Source organism: Lipotes vexillifer, unplaced genomic scaffold (genome assembly GCF_000442215.2).
Source record: "Lipotes vexillifer unplaced genomic scaffold, Lipotes_vexillifer_v1.1 scaffold23, whole genome shotgun sequence".
NCBI classification, from domain to species: Eukaryota; Metazoa; Chordata; class Mammalia; order Artiodactyla; family Lipotidae; genus Lipotes; species Lipotes vexillifer.
The window spans coordinates 4300982-4318319 of record NW_006796283.1 but is presented as its reverse complement, the minus strand read 5'-3'; the positions used below and the strand labels follow the sequence as shown (position 1 = coordinate 4318319).

Here is a 17338-nt window from a genome sequence, read left to right as displayed (position 1 = left end):
CCTGCTGAATGGAAAAGAGAGTGGCCCCCACCACTCTCAGGTGCGTCCAGCACCTGAGCACACAGACGTGGCTAAGTGGAGAATACACACTGGGACGCAAAGACTAGTGCAAGAAAGAGAAGCAGTGTAGTGTATCTCCATAATGTACACGATAGGTTGGGTTAGATAAACTACACCACTGAAATGAGCTTCACCTGCTTCTCAGTTTTCTAATGTGGCTACTAGGAAAATTCAAATTGCCTCTGATCCTTGTGTTGTATCTCAGATTGTGGCTGGACAGTTGCTTTAGTGACTTTAACTTAAAGGACAGGGGCGGGGCCCAGCTAAGCAGGCGGCATCTCTCCAATCCACCACACCCCAGGGGGAGCAGGGTCGCCCCACGCCCGCCCCCTCCCCAGCCTCACCCGGATCTCCACCAGCTCCTCCACATAGTTGAACAGCAGAGGGTTTATCTCCCGGAGCCGGAGCACGGGCCTCGACACCATCAGCGCCAGGTAGCGCATGCTGCCACGGGACACCTGCCGGGGGCGGGAAGGCGACACTTCCGGCGCCACGCCCCCAGGCCACGCCCCTCCCCCACCCAATCCCCAGCCAGCGGGGGCTGTACCCCAGGGCCGTGCCCCTCGCTTCACCTCGCTGCGCTCCCCGCCCACCTTGCGCGGCTCGAAGTCCCAGTTGTGCACCACACGCGCTGGGATGACGGCCAGGTCGTTCCAGTGGCAGTGGCTGCAGTAGTACTGGCCGGTGTAGTCGCACTGCCGGGCCTCGCTGGGCACACCCCCTGTGCAGAGGGAAAGTGTTACAAAGTCTGGGAGACCTGCGAGGTCCCTCCCCCAGCTGCGCCCACGGCACACAGGACGAGAACCAGAGGGGCCAAGGGTTCCACCTTCCACACCCGACTCATCGTCTTCTGGGCCACCCTGCTTCCCACCAGTAAAATGGGACAGTAGGACTCCCGCCAGGCGGCTGCCAGAGGCAGAGCGTTTCTAGGATGCACAGCCTGTGAGTGGCTGCTGCGGGATTTCCCCATCGACGTGGGTTTTCTGTGACGACGGGGCCACACATGGGAGGCTGAGTGCAGCCCAGCCCTGCAGGGACTCCTAGGGGACACACGTGGCAACCTCACTCTGCCCGGGTGGGAAGTGAAAAGGCACCCAGAGCAGCCCCTTGTCGCTCCCCCAGGAAAGGAGCAGGACTCGTGCCCCGGAGTCACGCTACCCTGAGCCATCGCACGCGCCCGTTTCTCATACAGCTGTCGGCAGGGCTCCTGGCCCAGGCAGCTCCCCTCCGCCCTGTGCCCTGCTCTCCCCGGGGCACTCACGCAGAGAGATGGGTGCCCGGCACTCAGCACAGCGGTAATCCTGGCTGTCCAGACCTGCCTCGGGGCAGATGTTCAGCTCATACTCAGCCTGGTGGCTGACTTTGGACCGCACGCAGGGCTTGGAGATGAGGTTCAAACACTTGCTGTGACAGCGGTAATAACACCCTGGTTGGGGGCGCGACAACGTGCCTCTTAGAAGGGTGGTCACCCTGCGGCCCAGGCTGACCTTCAGCTGCCGGGACCCCCAGGGGCCTATACTCCGATTCTCAGACCAACGCAAGAGCCTCTCCAGGCACCACTGCAGGTTCCCAATGTCAAAGGTCCCTTCAGTTCCCGCCCAAGTCTTGCCCTGAAGGTACGTGCAGACCTTTCCCCCCAACTCCATATTCAAAGGGCCAGGGGCCTACCTGCCATTCCCATCTGGGTGCCTAAAGGGCTCAAACCCAAGCTGTCTGAGTGGAATCCAGCTCTTCCTTACCAATCCCACCCCAGTCTTCCCAGCTCAGGTTTCAGTGCCTCCATCTTTCCACCTACTGAGACATCATCCCAGTCCTTCAGCTAGGGCTGCACTTGGCCCCTTCTCATCCGAATGCCCCACCCTGGTCACAGTCCATCACTTTCCCTCCTTCAGGCCACGCTCAGCTCAGCAGCCGGAGTTAAAACCTAAGTATGTCCTGCACTCACCCGTGGCCCCAGTGCACTTACACGAAAGGCTCTAGCCACCTATGAGCCCACCTCTACCGTGCCCCCTCCAGCCACACTGCTGTGCTCCAGCCACACTGCTCTCAGCTCCTCCTCGAAGACACTGGACACACACTGACCACAGGGCCTTTGCACAGACAGCTCCCGTGAAGAAATGTTCCTTCCTAGATATACTCCTGGTTTGCCCCCAACCTCCAAGTTTTTTATTAAATGTCACATGATGCCTTTTCATTTCACCCTAACGTAGCACCCATCCCCCTCCCCAACACATACTAGTCCCTTTCCTTATTCTTTTTCACTACATGTCTAACATACCATTTCATTTATTTATTTGATTTTTCATCCAGAACAGCACCTCCAATGGAATTTTCTGCAATGATGGAAACGTCCTGTCTGCACTGTCCAATGGGTGGCCACCAGCCTCACGTGGCTATTGTGTACTTGGAATGTGCATGGTACCACTGAGCAACTAGTTATTTACTTTAATTAACTGAAATTCGAATAGCCACGCATGGCTAGTGGATGTGAGCCTGGTGAAGGCAGGTATCTGGGTCTTTCATCCCTTGCTCTACCTCCCATCCCCCCGGCGCCGCAGGGCTCAGTAAATACCGAAAACACAGCAGAGAATTCCCCCTCCTCCGGGGCCTGGAGTGCCAGGCCAGGAGCAGTCTGCTCGGCCCACCTGTGCAGGTGTACCAGGTCTGAATGAGCCCCCAGATGACGGCGTGACACTTGTCACAGGTCCGCTTCACACTCTTGCTCTTCTCCTTGCAGAACCGGTGCTCGAGAAGGACTCGGATGTTGGGCTCGTCCTCACTGGGGTCCTGGCGAGGGAGCCGGGGAGGGGTCGCAGGTGAGCCAGGCGGCAGCACTTTTCCCGCCACACGAGCCCCTTGACTGCGTCTCCCAGGAAACCACGTGTAGCAGAGGTTGTGAAATTTACCCGTGCCACAGCCCTTCCCTTACAGTAGGACACAGTGATTGGTCAGGCCGGGACCACCCGGATTACAGACTATCTTTGCGCACCTAGGTGCCGCCCGGCGGCACGTGAGCAGGGGTGAGAGGGCCTTCGCTGCCCTTTCCACATTGTGTTTGCTGGCTGGGTGCAGACCCAGAGGCAGTGGGGGGCTGTCGTGGACTTGCCAGGGACTGGCAGAGCACCGAAAAAGGAGGACCTGGGGTCTCCGATACCGATAGCTGCCAGATGGGCCCTGGGCCCCCTACAACATTTCCACATGAGTAAAACTACACAACCAATTCCTTTAAGCCACTGTATTTTGGGGTGTCTTAGCTCGTGCCATAGCCTTACCTATATTCTAATGAACATTCCACTTTCTATATTCCCAGGGACTCAGGAACCAGTGCAGGGATGTGGTGGGGCCCCAGCCAAACAGGGCACAGACTCAAGGACTACATGACGGACCCCTGCGGTGTTTGGCTTCCAGGATCCACAAGTCCTTCTGTTGTCACCTTCGGCAAACCACCCCGTGGTTCAAGGTGGGATTAACTCACCCACTTACTCCAGTGGGTGGACACATGACCCAGGACTGTGATTACCATCAGACTAGTAGAGACACAGGCTGCACCTGGGGTGAGGGCCCATCTCTCTCCCGCCTGCCTGGGTAGCTTCAGCCAGTCAGGTGAGGAGGGTGGAACCTCAGACCCGCTGCCCCAGAGGTGGCCCAGCCTCCGGACCTGTGTGCCCCAGCCCAGCTCCAGCTGCCTGGCGGGGGGCGGCCGGCACCTACCTTCAGCTCCTGGAGCTTCAGCCGGAGGTGGATGAGCCTCACCACGGCGTCCTTCTGCTTCTCCGAGTGCTCCGGCAGCTCCAGGATCACCTGCTTGCACTCCTGGATGGCCTGCCGCAGCTGCTGGATGTCAGAGGCCAGGAACAGGCCCTGCTCGGGTGGAGGCGGGAGGTGGCGGTTTGGGGACAGTGACGGTCAGATGCCCCCTGCGTGCTCTCCTTTTGGGCCATGCCCAGCCTCATAGGCAGTGGGGCCCAGACAAGACCTCCCTGGCCCTGCTCGCCCAGGTGGCCGAGGACCTGCTCAAGGCCCGGGGACCCGGGCAGCAGAGGCAGGAGCCACACCAAACCACCTGCCCCTCTCTGGACCTGTCCACCCACGGGCCTCTGGAGACCTAATTCAGGATGTTTTTCGAAACACGACTTCCCTCTTTTAGAAACCCAGTTGTTTTTCTGGCTACGCTATTTCGCTTACTTCTCCAGAACTTCCTCTTGGATGAAAGCAGGGAAATGACACTCGTCTGCCGACAAGGAGAGGCAGTGGCCTCTGGTTCGGTCACCAAGCTCAGAGACACCCCGGGCACCCACCCGCCCCTGGCTCCAGCGCCTCACAGGTGGACCGGGGTCGGGGCCCAACAAAGGCCCTAGACTCAGGGGCAGGGAGACAGGCGGGGGCTCAGAGCCGGGGCTGATCCTGCCCCAGGAAAGCAGTGTCACTGCCCTCAGGAGCCACACTCCTCCCCCCAGTACACTGAGCCTCCAGGCAAAGAGGAGGTGACACCTCTTTGGAAACCAGCGTGTGGCCCATAGGAGGGGCTCAGAAATGTTATAATAAAGATGCAAAGCACATAAATGAAATAGGCATCTGCAGCAACAAAGCGCAAAACTTAAAGGCCACACGAACAACAAAGATGAACAGCAAACGAGAACTGGGGTCTCCAGGTGAACTGGGGTCTCCAGCTGAATTTTTTAAAAATCACATTTGAATGTTACTATAACGTTTCTCTCAAAAGTTGGAGGTAGTCTGCATAAAACGGGAAGATTTTCAAACTTTAAAAAAAAATTATTAGAGCCCTTTTATTAAAAAACAAACAAACAAAAAAAGAAAAAGCAAGGTTTCCATGGAACAAAATATAGCGCAGCCGAGGGTGGCCCTGCCTAGCGAGGGGGCCGTAGGCGTGGGCGGGGGGCTTCCCCTCCCCCGCCCTCTCCCTCACCCTACAGCATGACTATAGGACTCCCTGGGACCCCAGTTGGAATTAACTCTCACATTTGCTTCACAGGACCCGGGTGCGGAGGGGAGGGAACGGCGCTCATAACAGCAGCCCAGGCTCCCACCCCCAGGTCCAGCCCGTCCCCACAGGTCCACAAACACGTTTTAGGGGTGGGAGCCAGGTGTCACATGGGCCTCAGATTCCAGGCCCAGGAGCCCCTGCTGAGGTGGACGTGGCCGGCCCCTCGTGCTCCAGGGGCTCACCCTGCCCCCTCCCCGCCCGCAGAGCCTGAACCTTACCACAGGGCGGGCAAAGTGGTCCTCGGACAGGCCTAGATCCATCGTGCGCTCAGGACAGCGGAACTCTGGCTCTCCCGGGGGCAGCTCGGGCAGGGCCTCTGGGGAGGGCGGCAGAGAGACAAGTCAGCCTGCCACGCCCAGGAGGGAGCCGTGGAGCCCACGGGAGGCGAGGGAAGCAGGGCCCTGCCCTGGCATCGGCCCTGTGTGCATTTGCAAAGGAACCCGAATCCTTGTGCAGACAGGAGAGTGCAGTGCAAAAACAGTAAATACTACAGAAACATGCCGATTTCTAAGGCCCACGCCTCGTGTGTACATCTGCGGGCTCGAGAAGGGCCGCCGGAGCGCTACACACCAGAACACGTGAAACCCCGTGTGGACACCGGCCACCTGTGCACACACACCCCCGGGGCCCCCAGCACCCCGTTGCCTCCGTCCGCAGTCTCGGGGCTCACATCCTGCTGACCTCGCACCCTCCAGATCTTGGCGCTGAGTTCACGCCCCAAGCGTTCTCCAAGTGAGCACCCGCTGTGCGCTGGGCCCTGGGACAGAGCAGTGACAAGACCGGCACACATCCCTGCCCTGGGGAGTGTTCATCCCCCAGGGGATGCAACAGGGGGAAAGCGGGTTGTGCTGCAGAGAAGAGGGGGGACCCCACGTGTCCACGGGAGGAACCCTGTAGGGGGGGGCCGGTGTGACGGGGTCAGGCCACCCGCACAGCAGCCCCCAGCACCCACCTTCAGAAGCGACCTGCAGGGCCTCCTTGCCAGGCCCCTGCTCATGCTGCCAGGGCCCGAGCTGCTTGTTGAAAGGATTGAGGTGGACCTGCCGGAACCGGGCGAGCTTCTCGTCATATTCCATAGCACCCCACCTGTGGGCGGGCGGGCCGGGCGGGGCAGAGGTGGGCATCCGGCTCCCGGGCTCGCTGCGGTCCCCTCCCCTTTCTGAGTGCCTGGGGCTTTGGAGGGGAGGCCTGGCCCCACTCCCTTCCCCAGGAGGGTCCGGGCCAAACATCCCCACACCACGGCCTCCCCTTTCAGACCCTCCCCAAACCCCAAGCCGAGCCCCCTCACCCCGGCGCCCACTGCTGGAGCCCCCTCACAAAGAGCAGTGATGTCCAAGCCGCTGATGGGGCAGGCAGGGCCAGGAGGGCGTGCCCAGTCAGACCTCCAGCACGGGCCCCTTTGATCCCGCCTGCCTCACTTGCCCTGGTAGAGCCATGCCCTCCCTGTCCACCAAGGCGCTAAAGCTGTGCGGCTCCCAGGATCACACCTGCCGGGACTCAGTTCCTCCCTTCTGGCCCTGGACCCAAGGATCACACCTGCCGGGACTCAGTTCCTCCCTTCTGGCCCTGGACGCAAGGTGCTCCTTTCCAGTCAGAGCATGCAGAACCCGCCCTCCCCGCCCCCCGACCCACCCAGCAGAAGGGTCAGTGCTGATGCCAGGGCTCAGGCCTGCTCTGCCACCTGCAGTGTGGCCTTGGGCAGTGCCCACCTCCCAGTGCCCCATGGGGAGGGCCCACGAACGCTGTGTAGTCACCGTGTGGGCCAGCCTGGCGCTGCACCGATGCCCCATGTGGCCAGAGCCCATGCCCAGCCCCACACCTCGGGACCCAAGGAAACAGGCAGAAAGTGCCTGGTTCACAGCCCGGCACTGCTTTCCCCTGCGCAGAGCTCAGCAAACCGTGAACACACGGGGCTGATGCTCCTGAGACAGAGGAAGGGACTTTGGTGGGGTTTGCCTCCCAGGTCTCCCCCACTTAACTAGCGGGTCCACATCCCTTAGCCTCTCTCTGCTTCAGGGCCAAATGAGTTCACAGAAGGTTGGACAGATGTTTGTTAAAACTTTGTAGTAAGGGCATGGATGTTGGTTATGCTTTCCTTATACCTGGTTACAGTCTGAAATAATTTGTTATTATACAAGGCAATCCTCTGACTCCTATCTGCCCTCCACCCCATAAAAGGAGAACTGAGCCAGAGTGCATGGCCCAGGGCCACCCCACCCCGCCCACTGCTGCCCTGCACCTGGGCAGGGACTCTCACACACCCCCGGGACCTCGCCTGCCTCTCTGGTCTCTGTGGTGGGATGTGGGCTGCAAGTTCCAGCCTGGTAGAACCTGGCACCCATTGACTAGCTGCCCCTAGGTCAAAACAGGGCAGGACACAGATGCCATGGGCCCAAGTCACAGTCTCCCTTATGACCTGATGTCTCTGGGCAGCTCACACAGGGTGGTCAGGCCCTGATGCCCAGCACCACCCCAGATGGCAAGGGCCACAGTGCCCTAGGAAGCCCCCAGAGCGCAGGGGAGATCCAGTTGTCACTAACAAGTGAGACCCATATTCACTAACCCCTTCTTCCGGAGTGGTGAGGAAGCCCTGAGCTGCTCACCGCCAGGCTTCACTCAGGTGAGACAGAAAGAAACTTCTGTTTAAACTACTGTTACTGGGAGGAGTTCTGTCTCTTGCAGCCAACACAGATCCTGACTGATCACCCTAACAGCCTTGTGGTCAGCAGACAAATTGGCCCTATTCATATCCCAGCTGTCAGCTCCAGCTGTGTGACCTTGGGCAAATGCCTAAAGCTTTCTGTGCTTTTAAGTTCTCATGTTTCAACCGGGGATAATAACAGTGCCCACTGTGTAGAGTTAAAGATTAAATTAATCAATACAAAGTTCTGACTACCTTGGCCAGAAATAAACACCAGCTGCAACTTATCGTTATCACTGTTACTGTTAAGAATCAGACAGGCTGCCTCTCCCAGGGAAGAGCATCTTCTTCCCCATAAATAAGGGAGCATGCCTGCCCCCTGGGGCGGGGTGGGAGGGGGGTGAGGATTAAGCACTTGTGCGTGACAGTAAAGCCTGAAACCCACAGTCGCTGCAGAGCAAACTGTCTCTGACATCACTTGATGATCAGCCCACCCCCAAGAGACTGGGGGATCAGGAGCCACCCCAGGGGTCTCGCCCCAGAAACCTCCCAGCGTTTTAAAAGATAGCCAGAGGCAGGCTTCCCTGGTGGTGCAGTGGTTGGGGGTCCACCTGCCAATGCGGGGGGCGTGGGTTCGCGCCCCGGTCCGGGGGGATCCCACGTGCCGCAGAGCGACTGGGCCCGTGGGCCGTGGCCACTGGGCCTGAACGTCCGGAGCCTGTGCTCTGCGGCGGGAGAGGCCACGGCGGTGAGAGGCCCGTGTACCGCAAACAAACAATCAAACAAACAAAAACTCAGATGTGACCAAAGTTGTTCTCAGATGAAAAATATCCTTAAGATTTTTCATTTAAAATAAAAAGCATGAATTAATTAGAAGAACGGGTCCGCGGTGGGGCCCCCTTCCCCTTTTTTTTTTTTTTTTTTTTTTTGCGGCACGCGGGCCTCTCACTGCCGTGGCCTCTCCCATTACGGAGCACAGGCTCCGGACGCGCAGGCTCAGCGGCCATGGCTCACGGGCCCAGCCGCTCCGCGGCACGTGGCATCTTCCCGGACTGGGACACAAACCCACGTCCCCTGCATCAGCAGGCAGACTCTCAACCACTGCTCCACCAGGGAAGCCCAGGTTATGCTATTTTTTTAATTGAAGTATAGTTGATGTACAATATTATATGTTATAGGTGTACAGTATAGTGATTGACCATTCTTAAAGGTTGTACTCTGTTTATAGTTATTATAAAATATTGGCTCTGTTCCCTGTGCTATACAATATATCCTTTTTGCTTATCTATTTTATACACAGTAGTTTGTACCTCTTAATCCCCTACCCCTGTATTGCCCCTCCCCACTGGTAATCACTAGTTTGTTCTCTATATCTGTGAGTCTGCATCTTTTCTTGTTATATTCACGATTTTGTTGTATTTTTTAGATTCCACCTGTAAGTTTGAGTCTCACAAGAACCATCTGAGATCATTCTTTTATTATCTCCATTTTACAGAGGAGGAGACTGAGGCTTAGAAGGCTTAGATGGTTTGCCCACAGAATCATGCATGCAGCAGACTGGAGTCAAATCCATGTCTGGTTTCAGTGCCCTGGCTCTTAACTTGATGTTCTTTAAAATTGAGATACATTTCACATATCATAAAATTCACCCTTTTAGAGTACACAGTTTAGGGACTTCCCTGGTGGTCCAGTGGGAAAGAATCCACCTTCCAATGCAGGGGACACGGGTTCGATCCCTGGGTGGGGAACTAAGATCCCACATGCCGCAGGGCAACTAAGCCCGTGTGCTGTAACTACTGAGAACGTGGGCCACAACTAGAGAGCCCACGTGCTGTGACTACAGAGCCCATGCACTCCGGAGCCTGCACACAACAACTAGAGAGAGAAGACCGCCTGGTGCAGCGAGAAGCCCAGGCACCACAACGGAAGATCCCGCATGCCGCAACTAAGACCCAACACAGCCAAAAATAAATTAATTAATTAATTTTTTAAAAAAGATAAGCAGTTGCCAGGTTGGGGTGGAGTGAATAGGCATGGTACAGAGGATCTTTAGGTCAGTGAAAATACTCTGTATGATGGATATATGTTATTATACAGCTGTCCAGACCCACAGAATGTACTAAACCAAAAGTGAACTGTAAGGTAAACTATGGACTGTGGGTTATTATGATGTGTCAATATAGGTTCATCCTTGGTTAAAAAAAATAAAGTACCATCCTGGTGAATGATGTTGACAATGGGGGAGGCTATCCCTATATGGGTACAGTGGTATATGGAAAATCTCTACCTTCCTCTCAGTTTTGTTGTAAACCACCAAGTGCACTAAAACACTGTCTTAAAAAAATAAAAATTATTCTAAAAAAAAAAAAAAAAAAAAAAACTAGAAATAGAGTTGCCATATGATCCTGCAATCCCACTCCTGGGCATATATCTGGAGGAAACCATAATTCAAAAAGATACATGCATCCCTATGTTCACAGCGGCACTATGCACAGTAGCCAACACACGGAAACAACAGTTAATGGATAAAGAAGATGTGGTCCATATATACAATGGAATATTACTCAGCCATAAAAAGGAACGAAATTGAGTCATTTGTAGAGATGTGGATGGACCTAGAGTCTGTCATACAGAGCGAAGTAAGCCAGAAAGAGAAAAACAAATATCGTATATTAACGCATATATGTGGAATCTAGAAAACTGGTACAGATGAACCTATTTGTAGGGCAGGAATAGAGATGCAGACATACAGAATGGATGTGTGGACACGGGGAGGGGAAGGGAATGGTAGGATGAATTGGGAGATTAGGTTTGACATAAACACACTACCGTGCGTAAAACAGATAGCTTAGTGGGAACCTGCAGTATAGCACAGGGAGCTCAGTTCGGTGCTCTGTGATGACCTAGATATCTGGGTGAGATGCGGCGGGATGTGGAAGGGAGGTCCGAGAGGGAGGGGATATAGGTATACATATAGCTGATTCACATCACTGTACAGCAGAAACTAGCACAACATTGTAAAACAATTTTACTCCAATTAAAAAAAAAAGTCTGAAAGTTGGAGACTCCCTCCCTCAGGAGGTATTTCCTGTAATCCCTTCACCTCACCTCTCTGGTTTTGGGCATCCCACCCAACCCCACTCTTTCTCTCTTTACCTGTGCAGCCTGGATGCTGTGGCTCAACCAGTATATAACCCTGTCCTGTCCCCAGGGAATTGCAAAAGTTTTTTTTTTTCACCCATCTATTGGACCACAGGGTGATATTTTACTTTTTTAGACTCAAACGGAATTTGTCCGGTGAGGGCTGAGCATGGGAAACATACAGCACTTAAACAAGAGGCTGTGATGACATGGGTGTGTTGTTGTAAACACCGCTGTGTCTTTATTAATGTACTTTAATTTCCTACTTCGTCCTTTATTTCTTAAAAAGTGTATGTGAGAAATGAAATCAGTAAGAACTGGAAATAAAGAAATCACTTTTAAATCTCAAAAAAAAAAAAGAATGAAATAATGCTATTTGTAGCAACATGGATGGACCTAGAGATTATCATACTAAGTGAAATAAGTCAGAAAGAGAAAGACAAATACCATATGATATCAATTCTATGTGGAATCTAAAATATGACACAAATGAACTTATCTATGAAACAGAAACAGACTCACATAGAGAACAGACTTGTGGTTGCCAAGGGGGAAGGAGTGGGGGGTTGGATCGGGCAGATGCAAACTATTATATATAGAAGGGATAAACAACGAGGTCCTACTGTACAGCACAGGGAACTGGATTCCACATCTTGTAATAAGCCGTAATGGAAAAGTATGCGAAGAATCGATCCATCTCTCTCTACATGTTTAACTGGGTCACTTTGTTGTGCACCAGCGACTAACAGGACGCAGCAAATCAACCCTACTTCCCCTTAAAAAAGAAATAAATAAAAAGCACAGGTTCTCAGGCCCTACCTAGGAAAATAAATAAATAAAATAAAATATGGCCGGAGGAGCTCGAAGGCAGGAACACCTCCACTCTTCCCAGCAGCCCTCCTTGGGCTACAGCCTCTCCTGGAAAAAGCGTCTCTCATTAACCCCCTTACGGGCAGTGCCAGTCTCAGGCCCGGCAGAGAGCCTGCAGCTGAGTGAATGAGTGGGGTCGCCTGACTTCTCTCAGCCCCAGTTTCTCTCCGGCCAAGTTGGAGAATCGTATTTGGGGGTGTGGGAGGGGAGCTGCCGAGGGCAGACAGATGATGTCCCGACACAGGGGCCTGGCAGGTGTAGTGCGCGGCAGCACTTTGAGGAAAGTGACAGCAACCCTCACCACCCCACCAGGTTCACCCCCCAGAGAGCTCTGCACCCGGAATTCAGGCTTAGCCTCAGAGAGGAGCACGCAGGAAGGTGGGCACTGAGAGGCATGCAGGAAAGCCGCTGCTGCACTGTCTACCCTCCTCCAGAGACCTCCTCTCAAGGGGGCTGCGGACTCCACGGCTTTGCAATGAAAGGAAAGCTCAGAACGAAGCCCAAGACCTCTCAGGGCCCCGAGCAACATGGGGCTTAAGCTCAGATGTGCCCAAAACAGCCTCTCCTGTTCTCGGGGAGGCACGGCCACCAAGAGGACCTGTTATCACCCCGGCTGCCACCAGAGGCCCCTGGACTTCTCCCCGGAGGGGGCAGGGCCGAAGGTACATCCTAACTGCTCACACCTGGAAGAAGGCCTGCCAGGACCCCGCAGGGGCACAGTTACTGTCCCTTGAAGGGCTGTCTGCGGCTGAAGCTTAGCGGCAGCCACCCCGGCGTCTGGGAGACGCCGCCCCCAAACGGGCCTCACCCACCTTCACCCACAACAACAACAACATACACTCTGGGGACCCTCGCTAACTGGCTCCGCACAGGGGCGGGTCTCTTCCACCACGCCCGCCCGTTTCACAGATGAGGAAACTGAGGCTCAGAGTGGTCCAGCCCCAGCGCAGGGCGGCACAGCCACGGCGACACCGCGGGCCTCACGGATCCTACAGACAGCGAGTGGCGACAGCCGGAAGCAGTGACAGTGTCATCTGCCGGGGGGCGCCTTCCCCGCTGAACCCTGATCGAGTGGGTGGCGCGGCTGAGGTCTCCAAACCCCTCTTACCCCAGGTGAGGACCCGCGGGTCTGAATCCTGCTCTGCGCCCGGGCCGGGGCCTCGGGCGGGTCCCTCGCCCCCTGCGCCGCGGGGTCCGCGTCGGGAGAGGGGGCTCTCCGAGCTCCGGGGCGCGGCGGCCCGAGCGTCCCCGCCTCCTCCACCCAGACCCCCGCCCGCGCCCGCTCCGCCGCTCACCTGACCGCCGCAGCTCTCGCTACATTGTGTGCGGCCGGCCGGCCTCGTTACATCGTATCCACAGCCGCCCTCGATACACTGTATCCGCCCCGCCCGCTGCTGCCTCCTGCGGCCCGGAGGCTCACAGCACAGGCGGAGTCTGCGCGTCCCGCCCCCGGCCTGGAGGCCTCCACCTCCCGCTCCAGGAAATGGGTGACACTTCATCCCAGCTCTTCAAGGTGGTGTGAAATAAAATTCATGTTTTATGGCAAGACAAGAAAATTTTAAACATAAAAATTTTCTCTGCCCTTTGGCCTCCTCTCGCCCCGCTGTGCATCAGCATCTGCATTTATGCATCGATCAAACCTCCCCATCGGCAGAAATGCCTGCTCATCCACAAAGAGCAGCATTCTCCTGGCATCCACGACAGCTGCTTAAAAGATAGGGTTCCGGGATTTCCGTGGTGGTCCAGTGGGCAAAACTCTGCGCTCCCAGTGCAGGGGGCTCCCGTTCCATCCGTGGTCGGGGAACTAGATCCCACATGCCTCAACTAAGAGTCCGCATGCCACAACAAAGACCTGGCACAGCCTAAATAAATAAATAAATATTTTAAAATCTTTTTTTTTTAAAAGAAGTTGTTGGGGGTAGGAGTTTATTAATTAATTAATTTATTTTTGCTGTGTTGGGTCTTCGTTTCTGTGCAAGGGCTTATCTCTAGTTGTGGCAAGCGGGGACCACTCTTCATCGCAGTGCACGAGCCTCTCACTATCGCGGCCTCTCTTGTGGCGGAGCACAGGCTCCAGACGCGCGGGCTCAGTAGTTGTGGCTCACTGGCCTAGTTGCTCCGCAGCATGTGGGATCCTCCCAAACCAGGGATCAAACCCGTGTGCCCTGCATTGGCAGGCAGATTCTCAACTGCTGCGCCACCAGGGAAGCCCTAAAATCTATTTTTAAAAAAAGATAAGGTTCCTTCCTGATCTTGTAAGGGGCCAGGATGAGCTTAGATCTAGATTGTTTAAACTGTCAATAATATGTCATTTGATGTCCAGCCCTCTGTCTCAAAAAATCTGTATAACTGTGACTTGACTTCTAATGGCAGAACAGTCCTTGGAGCTTTCTGAGATGGTGTTCCTGGGTTATAATCCTCAAATTTGACTCGAATAAAATTTCCCATTTCTTCCTTAGATCAACTGATTGATTTTTCGTCGACAATGGTATAGGCAGGGGACGGCATTGCCTAGATTTTCCGTAATCACAAAAGTCCTGGTTTAAGTCGAAACCAAACGCTCTTTTAAACGTTGGTATTTAATTTTCTCTTTTTTTTTTTGTAATTTATTTATTTTTGGCTGTGTTGGGTCTTCATTGCTGCACGTGGTCTTTTCTCTAGTTGCAGCGAGCGGGGGCTACTCTTCGTTGCAGCGCACGGGCTTCTCATTGCAGTGGCTTCTCTTGCTGTGGAGCACGGGCTCTAGGCGTGCGGGCTTCAGTAGTTGTGGCACGTGGGCTCAGTAGTTGTGGCTCGCGGGCTCTAGAGCGCAGGCTCAGTAGTTGTGGCGCACGGGCTTAGTTGCTCCATGGCATGTGGGGTCTTCCCGGACCAGGGCTCGATCCCGTGTCCCCTGCATTGGCAGGTGGATTCTTAACCACTGCGCCACCAGGGAAGTCCCCTAATTTTCTTTGAAAGCCCAGTGGTTGAGGGGGAAAAAAGGAAGAGGGAATCACTGCAAGCAGCAGATGGTTGTACTTCCTTCCACCCATGTTCACAACTGGCGAGGGAGGAAAGCACTGCAATTCTACCCCACTTCACAGAGGATGAAACTGAGGCACGGTGAGACTAGGGGCTGCTCAGTGGAGATGGGGGCGGGAGCTGGAGAAGTCTCTCTGTGGGAACCAGTATAATTGCTGCTCTCTAGGAGCGCCTGCTGGGTTTCTCTCCATGACTCGTGTCACTGTCTGATGTCCTCTGTCTTGTACAGTTTCACTTGATTTTTGTCTCCACCCCACCTCCACCCCCTGCCCCACACCAGACACTAAATAAAGGCTGTAGGCAAGGGTGTTTTTTTTTGCTTTCTTCACTCTTTGGGGCCTAGAACAGTACCTAGACATGTAGGTACTTACTTACAGGGACTGAGGAAGGGCCAGTCCTGAGTGAGACTGGCCCTGAGAGGAAGAATGTTCCACCTGGCAAGGGGCCCGCTCCCCCTGGGACAGAGCGGCGAGAAGACAGACACGGCCCCAGAACTCAAGGAGCCAGACAGACAATAAGCAAAGATGCAAACCAGTAAGAGATGTGAAGCACAGTAAGAAAATAAACAGGATGACAAGGTGGCAAACAAGGTCCGGGAGGAGGACGCCGTGCTCCAGACCCACAGGGCAAGAAGGAGAGAACCGCAGGACAGCTGGGAAACAGCGCTCAGGAGCTGCACCTGCGAAGGCCCCCAGGCGCCACAAGAGGCTGTGTGCCAGCGCAACAGAGAGCAGGCTCCTGCTGGCCAGAGTCTGGTGAACTGGCGAAGGGCAAGGAGGGGAACGGGAGAGGCGAGGGGCTGCGGGTCCTTGTAAACACGCTGCCTTTGATTTGCGGTGAGATGACAGCTGTTGGAAGTTTCTTTTTTCTTAACAGCTTTATGCAGGTGTGATTGACATACAGCAAGCTTCATGTTCCAGTGCACCATCTGATCAGTTCTGACAATTGCCTACACCTGAGAAACTATGACGCTGACTAAGATGGTAACCCTATCCATCCTCTTCCTGAAAGGCTTCCTCCTGCCCCCTTGCCATCCCCCCACGCTGTCCCCACCTCTGTCCCCAGGCAGCCACTGATCTGGGACGTGCTGGCTCGATTCTAGCGTTAGCGCCACCATGTTCATCGTTGTTCTCTAGTTTTCCTCTGACAATCATGCCGTTGTATTCCCCAGGGCTGCTGCAAGGAACGTTAGGTGTATGACAGGTGCTGGAAAGTGGAGGAATCCCGGGGAGACTCTCAGCTGACCTTATAAATGGTTCCTGCTGGATGGGAATACAGTCCTCCTCTATAAACCCTCGGAGAAGACAGAAAAACATACGGAAGCATCCACACCAATGTCCCACGTATATTAATCCTTGAACTCTGCTGTTCCTCAGGAAACGGGATCCTGTTCAGCTTCGCAGTCCTGGTCTGCGGTGGATGTCGTCACACCAGCCCATGGTGACTTCATTCCCTCCAGTTTTCTTCGCTCCATCCTTCCTCCACACCCCTGGTGCCCTGGCCCATCCTCTCCCGGGGAGGACCCCACACCCCACACCTTTGCTGGCAGCAGCCCCTGCATGTGGTGGCCTCGACATGCGGAGCTTTATTGCAGTCGTATGGGTACCCACTCATTTACTATTATCTAAGCAAGTCGTTTTCAAAGAATTTTAAGAGCCTAATCGTTTCTTTCAATTGAATCTATATGGAGTTCCGACTCCTAAGATATGAGCGGACGTGTTCTTTGCAGCTGGGAAGGTGCCCTAGAGAGGGGAAGTGTCCTGCCACATGGAGAGGGGCAGAGTTGACGGTCATCTCCATTCCACACTCACTGCCCCCCTTCTCAAGCTGTCGTTTTCCCCCAGTGGTGGTGGGATCTATGATGACTCGGCTCCGGCATCCTCCGTGCAAATTGTGTCCCTGCCCCGGAGGCTGGGGTCTTGGGCTGCTTTGCTTGTCTCCAGTCCTCGGCCTCTTCCCCTGAAGCATCTGCCTCACAAGTGTGCCGGGACGTGTGACCTAGTGGATGAAGAGCTCAGGGCTGCCTGGCCCCCAGAACAGGCCCAGCTGTGGGGCTGCCGGGGACCCCAGCCTCAGATTTCCAGATTTTGTAACTGAGGAATAATTGCTTAGTATAAACATGTCCCCAAGTGGAATGTTCTTTGTTCTTCATCTGAAATTCCAATGTAACTGGGCATCCTGTATTTGCTCTGGCAGCCCTGTCCCTGGGGGTGAGGCCATCTCCTGGCCCCTGAGCAGCCCTGCATGCCAGGCTGAGGGCGCAGGGCCAGGGCCGGGAGTGTGCCCAGGTCTGGATGCCCCTGGCCCTTCACCCAGGCTGAAAGGGACAGGCGGACCTGAAGGCAAAACAACCAATGAGGTAGGTGGCCCCAAAGGCCGTCCAATAGTGGCGTCAATACTGGATGGCACTGGGCCCATCAGAGCCCTCCTGGGGGGTTCAGGTGAGACTGAGTAACCCCTGAGCTGGCTTCTCCTGCCCCCTCCTGTCCAGGCATCCCTGCAAATAATCTCGCCTCACCAATAATAACAGGCATGTAAGAGCTAACACTTAGGACTTTTGTTATGGGCCACATGCTGTTCCAGCCACTTTCCATGTGTGT

The 17338-nt window shown here is 55.0% G+C and overlaps 1 protein-coding gene across 3 annotated transcripts in view; it reads right to left on the bottom strand.

Moving 5' to 3' along the window:
- Positions 1 to 6162, bottom strand: part of DEF8 (differentially expressed in FDCP 8 homolog) — a 9112-nt gene extending 2950 nt beyond the window's left edge. The window contains exons 1-7 of one of the 3 annotated variants that reach the window (XM_007468456.1): positions 6018 to 6162; positions 5284 to 5381; positions 3772 to 3921; positions 2706 to 2847; positions 1322 to 1486; positions 654 to 781; positions 405 to 518 (exon numbers count right to left, since the gene is read on the bottom strand). In XM_007468456.1, the coding sequence (XP_007468518.1) occupies positions 405 to 518; positions 654 to 781; positions 1322 to 1486; positions 2706 to 2847; positions 3772 to 3921; positions 5284 to 5381; positions 6018 to 6141 (921 nt within the window). In that variant the 5' untranslated portion in view covers positions 6142 to 6162. The remainder of the gene's footprint in view (positions 1 to 404; positions 519 to 653; positions 782 to 1321; positions 1487 to 2705; positions 2848 to 3771; positions 3922 to 5283; positions 5382 to 6017) is intronic. The other 2 variants (XM_007468458.1, XM_007468457.1) reach the window with 2 other exon arrangements.
- Positions 6163 to 17338: the final 11176 nt, after the last annotated feature.